This window comes from Cetorhinus maximus, chromosome 21, assembly GCF_964194155.1.
Source record: "Cetorhinus maximus chromosome 21, sCetMax3.hap1.1, whole genome shotgun sequence".
Taxonomy (NCBI): domain Eukaryota; kingdom Metazoa; phylum Chordata; class Chondrichthyes; order Lamniformes; family Cetorhinidae; genus Cetorhinus; species Cetorhinus maximus.
Window position 1 is genome coordinate 49608009 of NC_135899.1, and position 14407 is coordinate 49622415.

The 14407-nt window shown below is 42.3% G+C and overlaps 1 protein-coding gene across 5 annotated transcripts in view; it reads left to right on the forward strand.

The window, feature by feature from the left end:
- Nucleotides 1–1102: 1102 nt before the first annotated feature.
- sh3d21 (SH3 domain containing 21) overlaps nucleotides 1103–14407 on the forward strand; it is a 97961-nt gene continuing 84656 nt past the window's right edge. For 4 of the 5 annotated variants that reach the window (XM_078566938.1, XM_078566939.1, XM_078566942.1 and 1 more), the window contains exons 1-2: nucleotides 1103–1240; nucleotides 4673–4833. In XM_078566938.1, the coding sequence (XP_078423064.1) occupies nucleotides 1237–1240; nucleotides 4673–4833 (165 nt within the window). In that variant the 5' untranslated portion in view covers nucleotides 1103–1236. The remainder of the gene's footprint in view (nucleotides 1241–4672; nucleotides 4834–14407) is intronic. The other variant, XM_078566940.1, reaches the window with a different exon arrangement.

The window sequence follows — 14407 nt, forward strand, 5'->3', positions numbered from 1 at the left end:
TGATTGCGTCCTCTTGACTCGATCTTCTCACTCCCCAGCCTGTCTTCCCACTCCTCCCTAAGTAGCTTGTCTCAGCCAATCCCAACCATGGCAGCAAAAATGCCTCCTCTTTATAGGCCAACCAATGCCCTTTAAAAGCGGCTGGTTACTACTTCTCTTATCGGCAACCAACCGGCTTTTGGGCCTCAGTCACTGTGCACATTTTGTACATGCAGTGCGTCAATTCTAAGCCCCTAAACTCAACCAGTCCAGTCCAGATTTTTCCCTGTGGCAGTGCACTAACCCCAAGGGGCCTGCGCACCTGTCTGTTCTCCCAGGCTTGGGAAATCAGCACTCAGGAACCCTCTATTGAGAAACGCAATTCTCCAACATATCCCACATCTTAGAGTGCAAAACCTGCCAAAGAACGAAATTAGACATAAACAACAATTTCTAACTATTAGGACCAAGAGTATCCGTACTTTCTGTATGACAATGATGCAATATATGCAATAGCGGAGTCAGCCATGGCTCCATTTGTAGCACTCCCGGTCTCTGTGTCATAAGGGCAAGAGTTCAATCCCCCTCTAGAGACCGGAGCACAGATTCCAGGCTGCCACTCCAATGTGGTACAGAGGGAGTACTACACTGTCAGGGGTACAGTCATTTGGATGAAATGTTGAGGCCCTATCTGGATTTTGATGGATGTAAAATATCCCAAAATAGGATTTTGAAGAAGGGCTGGGGACTTCTCCCCAGTGTTCTGGCCAATATTTACCCCTCAACCAACATCACTAAAATATATCATTTGGTAAATATTCCCGTGGTGTATTATGGGATTTTGCTGTGCAAAAAATTGGCTGCCTCATCTCCTGAATTACAAAGGTGCCAATATTTTAGAAAGTGTTTAATTGGCTGTAAAGCACTTTGGGACGCCCTGAGATCATGTACTGGGCTATGTAAATGTAAAATTTTTCTTTCGATTCAGTATTATTTTCTCTCTCTCAGCTCTCAGGTATTTGAAAGCAGTGTTCTGGCAGGAAATGCTTCTTTTCTTTAAGATTGTTTCCCCAAACCTGCCCCACCTGTTCGTGTGGCTGCCTGCCCTCCTCCAGGCATATTCTGCGTCACAGTTAATTTCTAAAGTGTAGACACCTCTGGACTAAGTGCGTGTCTAGTTTTTGTGTATTTTTAAATGTGCCATTTTGAAGTTGTTCCTCAGCTGGTGCGGTGAAAGTATATGACAAAGCGGCAAGCATGGGTAAGAGGCGTTTAGTTTAGCGACCACTACAAACGGGAATTAGATAACGAACAACAGGAATCACACAGCAGGTAACATGCAAAAGAGAAAAGGAATTTGCAGATTGTCGGATCGGGATGCAGCCTGCTCTGGATGAGACAACAGGCATTCAGCCTACTCGAGGGAAAGGGGATGCCTCAGGCTGCCCTGGGTGTGTTGTAACTGACCCAGGGGAAGTCAAAACTGTCCCTGAAGAAACATTCAGACTGCCCTAGGGTTGACCCAGACTGGCCCAGAAAATATTTAAACCATTCTGGTGTGACGGTGGGTTGTAGTAAAGGAATTCCTACCATTTGTTGCTAACATATACGAGTTGATCTCCAAGGGAGGTCTTGTGGTGTAGTGGCAATGTCACTGCCTCTGGGCCAAAAGTGCCAGGTTCCGAGTCGCACTTCAGGACCTGGTGGCTACAGAAAGTGTATCCATAGTGTGGTCAGGCAGGTTGGTTATCAGCCTGTAAATCCTTCCACCTGATGGCTGGTAATAAAAGGAGAATTTCCAGGCCAGCTGCATTGCAGAAGGCAACAGTAAACCTCTACAATGCTTTGTAAATGTAATCATGGATGAAGCTCTTGGTTCCTAGTGCCCTCTTAGGTCATGCGAAGAGGTGTTGAACTCCAGCTGGGGTTACTCATATGTTATTTTGTTCAAGTATTTTTTTGTGGTGGAAAATTTTCCAGCCATTTTTGGTGTGTTGCAGCTTCATTGGTGCAGCAAGGTTATTCAATTGATAATCTAAATGATCTCATTTACCAGACTTAGAGAGCTGAGGCTTTTTAACACAAAGATAAAGTGCACACTTTGTGGAGGTTTGATTGTGGTATTTAAAGTAATGCGATGAGTAGAGTCAATCCATTTGGATTGACTATTTGAGCTAAATAGGTTGGAAGGGGAACCAGGGAACATGCGTCTGAGGTACATATGTGTGGTATGAAGTTATTCTATGTGGTTATTCTATATGCAGAGAGTCAAAAACATTTAGGACAAGTGGTAGTTTCTCCAGTGAGTTACTATAATCGGTTATTAGGGACTGAGTCACTGAGTATTTTTTTAAATTCGTTCTTGGGATGTGGGCGTCACTGGCTGGGCCAGCATTTATTGCCCTTGCATTTAAGGGTCAACCACATTGCTGTAGGTCTGGAGTCACATGTAAGCCAGACCAAGTAAGGACAGCAGATTTCCTTAGTGAACCAGATGGGTTTTTACAACAATCGGCAATGGTTTCATGGTCATCATCAGGCTTTTAATAACAGATTTTTATTCAAATTTCACCATCTGCCATTATGGGATGTGAATCCAAATCCCCAGAATATTACCCTGGGTCTCTAGAATACCAGCCCAGTGACAATACCACTACGCCATCACCTCTCCGCAAGCTGAATGTGAACTGATCAGAGAGTCCAAGTGGAATTGTAACGAGCAAGTGATGTCTAATGAACCTGGTTGATTTTTTTTTGAGGAGTGCTAGGTAAGGGAATGTCTTTGGGTGTTATTTATATAGACTTCCAGAAAGCTTTCATTAAGGTCCTGCTTGTTAACAGAAATGAGGGTGCATGAAATTGGAGGCAACCTATTGTTGTTGGATAGGGAATTGGTTAAAATGTAGGAGGCAGACAGATAATGGGTATTTACTCAAATTGGCAAGTTATGGCTTGTGGTGACCCCCCTGGGATTTGTACTATGACATCAAGTTTTCATTATGTTGCTAAATTACTTAGATAGAGGAAGTTTGTTCACAACAGTAAGTTCGGTGGCACAGTAAATATTGTGGATGGGAACAGAAAGTTATTAAGGAACATTGGTGGATTAAGTGAGTGGGCAAAATGTAAGGTTGCCCACTTTGGACCCATGAAAGTTCTGAATATTTTCTAAATGGCGAGGAGCTAGGAACTGTGGATGAACAGAAAATACTAAAGCTAGTGGAGAGGTACAACGACTAATTAAAAAGATGACTGGAATGTTGGCCTTTATGTCAAGAGGGCTGGATACAAATAAGGTGCGGAAGTTACATTTCAGCTGGAGAGAGCTCGGTCAGACCCTGCCTGATCAATCTGGGTACCGCACCTCAGGAAGGATATATTGGCCTTGGAGGGGGTGTAGCACAGAGTCACCAGAATGCCACCTTATCTAGAAGAGTTACATTGTGAGGAGGTTGCATAGACCAGGCTTGTGTTTCCTTGTGTATAGAAGAATAAGCAGTGTTGAGGTGTTCAAGATGATTAAGGGATTTGATAGGAAAGACAGAGAGAAAATATTTCCTCTGGTAGGAGAGTTCAGAACAGGGGTGTGGGGTTGGGGCAGGGGGAGTGCGGGGGACAATCTTAAAATCAGAGCTTGGCTGACTATTCAGGGGCAATATAAGGAATCACTTCTTCACACAAAGGGTAATGGAAATCTAGAATTCTCTCCTCAGAAAAGCTATTGAGACTGTGGGGTCAATTGAAAATGTCAAAACTGAAATGGTAAGAAGTTTGTTAGACAAGACTGCTAAAGGTTATGGAATCAAAGCGGGTAGTTGAAGTTAAGATACAGGCCATCCATGATGTAGCTAAAAAGGGGAATGGGCTTGAAGGGCTGAATGGCCTACTCTTGTTACTATTTTCTTACGAGTTTGGATCCACTGTAAATATTCAAAAGGTCGGACGGGTTATGTGAGTGACCAACATCATTACGTATGTGAGAAGGCAGTTGAGTAGTGGGGAATGCGTCTGCTAATCACCACAATCTCCTGGAACTTGGTTGTTGAGGAATTTCCCAGGATTTAGTAGAGGCATTCAAAGTAATGAAGAATTTTATTGGATTAAATAAGGTGACGCTGTTTCTATTGACAGGAGGGTTGATAACCGGAAGACACAGATAACCAGGAGAGACAGTGGGAAAATTGGGAGAAATTTTTACACAGCAAGTTGTTATGATCTGGAATATGCTGCCTGAAAGGACAGTGGAAGCAGATTCAAGGATAACTTTCAATGGAGGATTGAATAAACACTTAGAGAGGAAATATTTACAAAGCTCTGAGGTGGGGGGGAGGGAGCGGTAAGCAGAGGAATAGGACTAATAGTTCTTTCAAAGAACCAGCTTAGGCACAAAGGGCCAAATGGCCTTCTTCTGCACTGTATACAGTAACTCTATGAATCTGTTTCCTAAATTGGCCAGAAGATATTTCTCTATTTTTTCATCTCCCTGCAGATTGTTTGGGTACTAGGTGAGAATGCAGGGGAGGTAGTGTGAAATGGTGATGGAATATAGGAATCAGGGTGTGCAAACTTTACACCTGGACAACATGCAGTGCACCAGCCAGTCTAACTCCGGTCTGTTTTTGCATGCTCAGTCATCGGCCTTCTGTACTTGTTTCCTTTCTGACTCTCCTTGTTTCTCTTTTGTTGGTCTTAGTAGAACTTATTGCTGTCAGCTGCTTTGGGACCCAGGAGGACGATGAGCTGACTCTCCAGATTGGGGATATCATAAAGAATTCAAAGTGCACAGAAGAGGAAGGCTGGTGGGAAGGAGAGAAAAATGGGAAAAGGGGTCGTTTCCCGAGAATATTTGTTGAGGTATGTGACGTCAAACATGGTGGGTAAATGGAATTAAGAAAGGCTGCGGCCAGAATCTGATGCAGGGGATCCAAACCTACACAAAAAACAAAACCTACCTCTCTGATTGGTTGATCAAGCTTTGAATTGGCCAATGAAATAGCCATTATGTAAAATGCAAATGCCTGATTGGTTACTGACTAACCAAAATGAAGGAAAATCAACTGGGAGAAAGTTCCTTGTAAAGCAAACTCGTTCTCTGGAAGAAACATTCTAATCGTAAAGATATCACTGAAAAACAACTTTTTGTTGAAGCTTTTCATCTTACACTTATCAGGACAATTCGCAAGAAAACTCCAATGTCAGGGGAAACACTATATTCATACTGTATAAGAAGCATGTACTGGAAGCTACATATATTAATACACAGGGCCCTGTTCTTTGCAGACAGAAAGAACATGTCTTCACATTGCGTCTGTTTCAGCGAAACAAAATAAGTGACAGCCACTCGCTGGTTTATTCCCCAGGATAATGTGTTGCGAATTGTCCTGATGTGTGCAAGACGAAAAGCTGCCTGGTTTAAATTTCAAACAATGCTTGGCAGTTAACTGTCAGTCACCATCTACTGCTGCATTCTCCATGACAATGCCTCAACCAGAGTCCACTTGCCAACCAATCAACAGTCTCTTACACAATATAAATTGTTGTTTCCCCTGGGTATTGGTATTTTTTCTCGAATTATCCTGATGGGTGAAAGATGAGCAGCTTTGGCAAAAATGTCTCTTTTTTCAGCTAAGTTCTATACTACCAAATGACTATTTATGAAGATATCATTAATTATGCCTTAGGCCTTCTAATTGTAAGTGTCACTGGAATTCTCTTTTTCTTTTTGAATAGCCTTCTGTTTTCCTCCATGACTGAAGGTGTTGACTGTTTTTGAGGGGCTATTCCCGAGTCAGCCCTTCACTCAAGTGGCCTATGTTTCACGTGTGACCACGGGTTGCCAGGGCTGATGAGTTATTTGACTGTGTCTATCACAGGCAAGCTCTTTTCCAGAATTCCACACATAGACACACACATTCCTCCTGCAAAAGTCACTGGACAACAACCCAGAACAGGAAACAGGACCAATATCAGTTCCCAAACACATCACAGGCTACTATCTCTGTCACCACTCCAACTGATTCAGGTCTAGGCTTAGCTGGTCAGCTAATGGTTGTCTCAATGACCCATGGAGCAAGACTACCTGGATGGTGGAGCTCTTTGTAAGATAAAAAATGTCAAATTGATGCCTGCATAATACAGGAGGGAGTTCAGTTCAGTAAAATAAATGCAGAGAGGGACAAGGATTCACATTTCTGTAGATTTGGCTATGGTATACAATGGCTGCAAGGGCAGGGCAGGTGATTAGAAACCATTAAGCATTATTAGCTGCCAGATCTTGCGGCTGTTTTTTTCTTTAATAGAATATAGGCATCGCTGGCTAGGCCGGCATTTATTGCCCATCCCTAATTGCCTTTGAGCTGCCTTCTTGAACCGCTGCGGTCAATGTGGTGCAGGTACACCCACAGTGCTGTTAGGGAAGGAGTTCCAGGATTTTGACCCAGTGACAGTGAAGGAACGGTGATATATTTCCAAGTCAGGATAGTGTGTGGCTTGGGCGGGAAACTTGCAGGTGGTGGTGTTCCCATACATCTGCTGTCCTTGTCCTTCTAGGTGATAGCGATCATGTGTTTGGAAGGTGCTGTTGAAGGAGCCTTGGTGAGTTGCTGTAGTGCACCTTGTAGACGGTACACACTGCTGCCACTGTGCGTCGATGGTGGAGGGAGTGAATGTTGAAGGTGATGGATGGGGTGCCAATCAAGTGGGCTGTTTTGTCCTGGATGGTGTCGAGTTTCTTGAGTGTTGTTGGAGTGGCAGACATGCAGGCAAGTGGAGAGTATTCCATCACACTTCTGATTTGGTCTTGTAGATGGTGGACAGGGTTTGTGGAGCCAGGAGGTGAGTTACCTGCTGCAGAATTCCCAGCCTCTGACCAGCTGCTCCTATAGCCACAGTTCAGTGATTGGTTCAATAGCCGAGGTAAAAGATGAACAATCTGTTACAGATGGGTTTACATGAACAGCACTGAGCTGAATGGCATAGGGAAGCAACTGAAGCTTTGATATAAATAAGAGTCATTGAGCCACAGAGAGAGCCAACAGAAAATAATGTTTTGTGGCATTGACAGGCCGCCTCATGCTCCTGCACGAGGCTCTTTGATGTAATCAAAACATCCATGCAATTGGAAAGAAAGAAAGTACTTGTCTTTATTCAGAGCCTTACCACATTGTTCACAAGTGCCTCAGTGTGTTTCACAGAGAATTTGTTCAAAGTTCAGCGGCTGCTATTCTGTAAGCGCTTGGTATCAAGTCGCCACACACAGAAATGAGATATCCTAATGATTCATGGTCATACGTCACCTATTAATCTGCATTGGTGTTTGCCATTGGGATCTTATTACCCTCTGAAATAGCTGTAAGGACAATAATTGTGGCATTGCCAGTATCACCCATACCCTGAGAAAAAATAATGAAAATCAATAGAATAACAGAACCACAGGAACACTCTTCATTTAAACCATTTTGTGATTCAGTAGCTTGTATGTTTGTTGTGATATCACAGACACATCACAGTGCAGAAGGAGGCCATTTGGTCCATCATGTCTGCACTGACTCTCCGAATGAGTGTTTCACTTAGTGCCATTCTCCTGCCTTCTTCCCATAAGCCTGCATATTCTTCCTTTTCAAATTACAGTCTAATTCCATTTTGAATGCCTCAATTGAATCTACCTTCACCACAATCTCAGGCAGTGCATGCCAGACCTTAACCACTCACTGTGTGAAAAAGTTCTTTCTCATATCACTTTTGATTCTTTTGCCAAATATTTTAAGTCTGTGCCCTCGCATTCTCAATCCTTTCATGAGTGGGAACAGTTTCTCCCTACTTATTCTGTCCAGAGACCTCACTATTTTGAATACCCCTATCATATCCCGTCTCAACCTTCTCTTCTTCAATGGAAACAGTCCTAACTTCTCAAATATATCTTCATAACTGAAGTTCCTCATCCCTGGAACCATCCTTATAAACCTCTTCTGCACTCTCTTCAATGCCTTTACATCCTTCCTAAATTGCGGCACCCAGAACTGGACACAATACCCCAGCTGAGGCCAAACTAATGTCTTATACAAGTTTAACATAACCTCCTTGCTCTGGTGCTCTGCCCCTATTAATAAAGCCTAGGATAATGTATGCTATATTAACTGCTCTCTCAACCTGTACAGCCACCTTCAATAATTTATGCACATATACACCCAGGTCCCTCTGCTCCTGCACCTCCTCTAGAATTGTACACTTTATTTTAATCTCCCCATGTTCTTCCCACCAAAATGCATCACCTCACATTTCTCTGCATTGAACTTCAACTGCCACCAATCTGCCCATTCCACTAACTTGTCTAAGTCCTTTTGAAGTTCTACTCCCCTCACAGTTTACAATGCTTCCAAGTTTCATATTTTCTGCAAATTTTGAAATTGTGCCCTGTACACCAAGGTCTAGGGCACTAATATATATCAGGAGAAACAAGAGTCCCTAGGGAGCTCCACTACAAAACATTCTCCTGCCCAAAAAACATCCATTAACCAAAATTCTCTGTTTCCTGTCACCCAGTCAATTTCGTATCCATGTTGCTACTGTCCCTTTTATTCCATGAGCTATAACTTTTCTTACAAGTCTGTTGTATGGTACTGTATCAAATGCCTTTTGGAAATCCATGTACAATACATCAACAATGTTGCCCTCATCAGCCTTCTTTGTTACCTCTTCCAAAAACTCCAGCAAGTTAGCTAAACATGATTTTGCCTGAAGAAAGCCATGCCGGCTTTCTTTAATTAACTTGTATTTGTCCATGTGAATATTAATTTTGTCCTGAATTATTGTTTCTACAAGTTTCTCATCACTGAAGTTAAACTAACTGCCCTGTAGTTGTTGGGCTTATCTTTACACCCTTTCTTTGAAGAAGGGTGTAAGATTTGCAATTCTCCAGCTCTCTGGCACCACCCCTGAGTCTAAGGATGACAGAAAAATAATGGTCAGTGCCTCTGCTATTTCCAATCTTACTTCCCTCGTACCCTTGGATGCTTCTCACCTGGTCCCAGTGCCTTGTTCACTTTAAGTACAGCAGCCTATCTAATATCTCTTCCTTTTCAATTTTAAACCCTCTAGTGTCCAAATTACCTCCCCTTTCACCATTAATCTTGGTTAATGGCCTGGGTAGAATCTTCATCCTTGGTAAAGACAGATGCAAGGTATTTATTCAACACCTCAACCATACTCCTGTCTCCATGTGTAAATCCCTTTTTGGGTCCCTAATCAGCCCTACTCCTCCTTTAACCACCTTTTTGCTCCTTATATGCCTATAGAACACTTTGGCTTTTTGTTAGCTGCCAGTCTCTTTTCATACTCCCTCTTTGCTTCTCTTATTGGCTTTTTCATTTCCACTCTGAACTTTCCTCACTCAGCTTGATTCTCAATTGTATTTTCTACCTGATATCTGTCATAAGCACACTTTTCTTCCTTTATTATAATTTCTACCTATTTTGTCATCAGGGAGCTGGTATGGACAGTCGCTGGTGACTGACTTTGAACGTGGAGTCTGCTGAATCAATCTTCATGCTATTAGCAACGTGTACAGCATTCCTATTGAAACACAGTGCCTGAAAACAGAGCTACTGTCAGGTCCATACACAAATAGGCCTTGTAAGGTATTGACTTGAATTCACAGCTGGGATGGGACTGCTTTATATCCCTGTAGAGAAAAGGATAAAGCAAAAAGGATGGAAGAGTCACAAGATGCCTTAGGATGAAGGGGGGGTCTTCAGTCCAAGCGGCCCAATTCTTCTAAGGAACCACCTTCCCATAATATCACCCAACATGTTTTAACTTGTCGACTGTCCTTGACTCAATCATCTTTCTGCGTGTCCATTCCTGTGCTTGATTACTCTCTGTGTAAATGCTTCTTTACATCTGTTCTAGATTTGTTCTTCACGACCCTGAACACACCCCTCTGTTATCATGGTTTTATCTCAGGATTCGTTAAGCTTCTTACTCTAGAAGAGGCCTTGCTGGAGGCAATGGTCTTTTGTTGGAAACACATTTATTTTGATACTAACTATTTACAAAGGTTAAACAAGACCAAGACCCAGCTGGAGCTACACTTTAAGATGTTTCTCAGCCATCTTGTCTCAGTGAATGACATCACTGTGACATAGCTCCTTATACACTTGCTCAGAAGCTATTATTAGAGTTAACCCTTTACTCTACATCTCTCCCCAAGTTCACTCTTCTCACAAACTGTTAACCTTATGTACTACTTACAGTTTCCATCCAATTCCTACTCCTCACCCCCCACTCCCTGAAGTCACTTTCGCCAAAGGTGTCAATCCACAACTGTGTACCCGGCTCTCTTCAATGACGTGTAGGACGTTCCCTTATCCTCTCCTTGGAAGGTAAGCACGTTGGTTGAGTGGGATAGCAGCTTCCAAAGCAGCTGGCTCCTGGGCTGTGACTCTTACCATGACCTGAATGTAAAGGAAAAACCGATTCAAGAGAGAACCCTTCAGGACTTGAAAGATCACTTCCCTTGAAAAGGAAGACAAAGAGCTGAAATTTTCACACTCAGTTTCTTCTGTGTTGCACGCTGGAGAAAGGCGAAAGCGCCGGCTTGACAAAATGAAGCACATTCAACTCCTAGGAAGAACTTCTCAGCTGTATCATTCACAGCTGCTATGATGACAAGAGAAACATTCAATAGACGAAAAGAAGAACAAAGAATATCTTGAAGACACTGCTAGAAAGGAAAGGAGGACTTCCCTATTACTCTTAGGGTAAGAATTTCTCTTTCCGTAGGTAGTGATATAACTTCCATGCTAGCTTCAGCGTGAGGCTGCTCCGCTATAGACAGTGGAATCACAGGGTCAGCTGCAAAAAGCAGGATTGCACAATCATCAACAATGATATCAACTTCAGGACTGGGATCTATAGGAGGTTCCTGTGAGGTACTCTGGTCTGCCGACTTGCTTGCAAATTCAACTTCATTGTCTGGTATTTGTACTACAAGAGTCTCAGTAGTAATAGAGAAGACTGCTAGAGTCAGTACTTGGTTGAATAGTTGCTCTGTAGTCAACTCTTTCCTCTGGTACTGTAGCCATTTCCTTAGATATGATACAGCATTTATACACTCCTGCACTGCAATATTTCTTTTGTTGCACAATTTCTAATGAGTAAATCCCTCTCTATGGCTTGGTAGTGCTGTGTGACTGCTAACAGCTGGGCTTGGAGCTTAGCCTTCTCTTTCAGGTAGTTAGACTCCTCCAACTCATGCTTAATTTTAATATTTTCAGGTTCCATTTGATGCTCGACTTTAGGTTTTTCTAAGGTACTTTTCAGATGTAGAAGCTATGTAGTTGGGGTCTCTGCTTCTTTACTGAAAGAAAGCTTGAGTGCTTTAATGGCTTGCTGATGAGATCCACGTGTAGGCTCCATCTTACATTTGAATGGATTAATAATCTCAGAACTTTCACTATTGGTTTGATCCAACTTGGAGTTCAGCATCTCATTCTCCCTGGATAACTTTTTGCTGGCTACAAGCAATTGTTGTTGCATGTCTTTGGTGGGTTCAGTGGAATAAGTAGACAAATTCACCTCTTCATTACCTTCCTCAACAAAAGAGTAATTCTCCTCAAAAGAGAAAACAAGGACTTCATGATCATTGGCAGTGGAGTCAAAGAGTGTAATAAGATCCAGGACCTCTTCTTCCAAACAGATCCCCTACCTTTGAGGTGGCTTCATTCTCTTGCACTCTTCTCTGAAAGAGCAAATTAAGGCTTAGGTTATCATCTTGTGGGTGGTCGACATCAGTCTTGATGTATCCTGTTCCCACTTCTTCTAGCCTGTCCCTAAAGAGAAGTGGAAGATCTTCTCCTCCTTAGGTCCTTGCAGTTAAATAGAGGACGGTTGCAGTTTCACTTTATTCAGCCATGAAACCCTGTCAGATAACACTAAGACACCAGCTCCTGTATCTAGCTTGAATTTGGTCAGATGTCCATTTACATCAGTATCAGCAGTCCAATGCTGGGTTTTATTATCCTTTATTTCTCCTAGGAAGATGATTTCCTGGTTGTCAAAGTCTTGAATTTCTTGAATAGAGGTTCCTTTAGCAGATTTCTCCTTCTGTAAACACAGATTCCCTGGCATGGCAGACCACTTTAAAATGGCCTAACTTGACACAGCCATGTAACTGAGCAAGCCGGGCAGGACATTTTCCCACCTGTGGCCCTTTTTCTCACCATAGCAGGGACATTGGAAAATGATGGTTGGCATCTTTTCAGGGCGTTTCCCTGTTTACTGCCTTGCTGGATTTTCAGTTTTATAACCCACAAATTGAACGACTTTATCTGGCTGTTCTTTGGGAAATTTCCCTCGCATCTCTAACGAAAGCCTTATTCTGCCTCCACTCTTTGGCTTGTCTGCCAGTTCTACAGCTTTGTTTAAATTTAAATCTTCCAGAGATTGTATGGAGTCAGAAAAATTCTCATCTAAAATGCTAATGACTATTCGATCTCTGATCAGGTCGTCTTTTAATGTTCCATACTCACAATTTTTGGCTAGGTGATACAATCCATTGATGAATGAGTCAATCCCTTCACCCTGTTTTGACTGCGCTCCCTCAATTACAATATTTTTATGAAGTATGAGTTAAAGGCCCTGATGACATCCTTGTAGGAGGCTGTCTCTTTATTCACCCACTGTCTGGCAAGCATGTCAACTGCCATGCTCCCAACAGCGTATAACAAAGTGCTTACCCTGATCTTTGTTCTCTTTACCAGCAAGACCTGAGGCTTTGCGATGCCGGGTAAAACATCTTCACCAATTTTGGCATTGATCAGTCTGTCTGGGGTCCTCTATATTTTGAAAGTGGTAGCCCTGTGTCACCTTGATTTGAGGTTGTCTTTTCCTATGCTGCTGGTGTTGCCAGTCGCTGGGCTGCCCTCGTTATTTTGTCGTCTCCAGTGTGGTTGCTGGGTTGGCCTCAAAGTCCTTCACCCACTGAGCTGCACTGTTACTGAGCTTCACTTGAGGCTTTTCCCACTGTTTTCTTATGTTCCTCTGTGGGTGTAGTCACTGCTGCCACCATCAGTTATCGTGGGTTTATCTCAGGATTCATTAGCTTCTTACTCTGGAAGAGACCTCGCTAGAGGCAATGGTCTTTTGTTGAAAACACATTTATTTACATACTAACTATTTACAAAGGTTAAACAAGACCAAGACATAGCTGGAGCTACTCTCCAAGATGCTTCTCAGTCCTCTCTCTCAACGAATGACATCACGGTGACATAGCTTCTTTCACATATGCTCAGTAGCTATTATTAAAGTTAACCCTTTACTCTAGAACCCCTGCTTATTTAGTTGCTCTGACGTATCTGAAAGTATTGGGGCAGAATTTGCTGGGATAATACCAGTCAATTTAATATCCATACCGTTACTCATATGTAAATAATCTAGCAATTTATGGTGAGGAAGAGATACACACGAGTTCCACAGTTGCTGGATAATTCATGCTGCTCCTCTGTTAGTCTCCCCAAAACAAGAGCTCAATATCCTCGTGAATTTGAAGAAACTTCTGTATTTATGCTCTTAAAACAACTGAACCTCGTGGCAGAAAGTTAGACCCGGCATGTAGCAGTGAAAATACCCTATTAATGATGAGATTTATCTCCTGCAACGCCATTCAATTGTTCCAGCCCAGAAAGGGTACAATTTAAAAAGTTGAGCCTCATTCCTACAAACAGTAAATTATTCTTAGGGATTTTTAAAATTGAAAATTGTCATTTTTTTTTCCTTAATTTTCCTTTCTATCTTTTTTATTTCACTGAATACATTATTTCATTTCCATTCTTAATTTCTCTTCCTGTAACTATTTTGCCTCTAATTCGATAAAAGCAAAATACTGCAGATGCTGGAAATCTGAAATATAAACAGAAAAAGCTGAAAAAACTCAACATGTCTGGCATTATCTGTGGTGAGAGAAACAGAATTAATGTTTTGAGTCTAATATGATTCTTCATTGCCTCTAATTCACCCTGCTTCTCAGTCATTCCTGATCCTCTCTCTACCTTAAATCTCATTGCTTAAGGAGATAGAGTGTTGGTCCCATTATTCATTGGGGTCCCAAATGTCCTGTTGTCTTTCCTGCCCCTTTATCAGTTCACACTTCCAGCAATGTTACAGTGCAAACATATTTCAAACTAAAGGGTGAGCAGAAAAATCAAACTGATTCCCCGGTTCCAGCAAAACCTTGCCGTTGTTTTGCGTTCAGGTTCACCATCCTTCTTTCTACCATTTAGTCATCAATAAGGTCCCCTCTGAAACTGAAAAATTGCAGTGCATCATTTTTTTAAAAATTCGTTCATGGGATGTGGGCATCGCTGGCTAGGCCAGCATTTATTGCCCATCCCCAATTGTCCTTGTTCAGAGGGCATTTAAGAGTCAACCACAT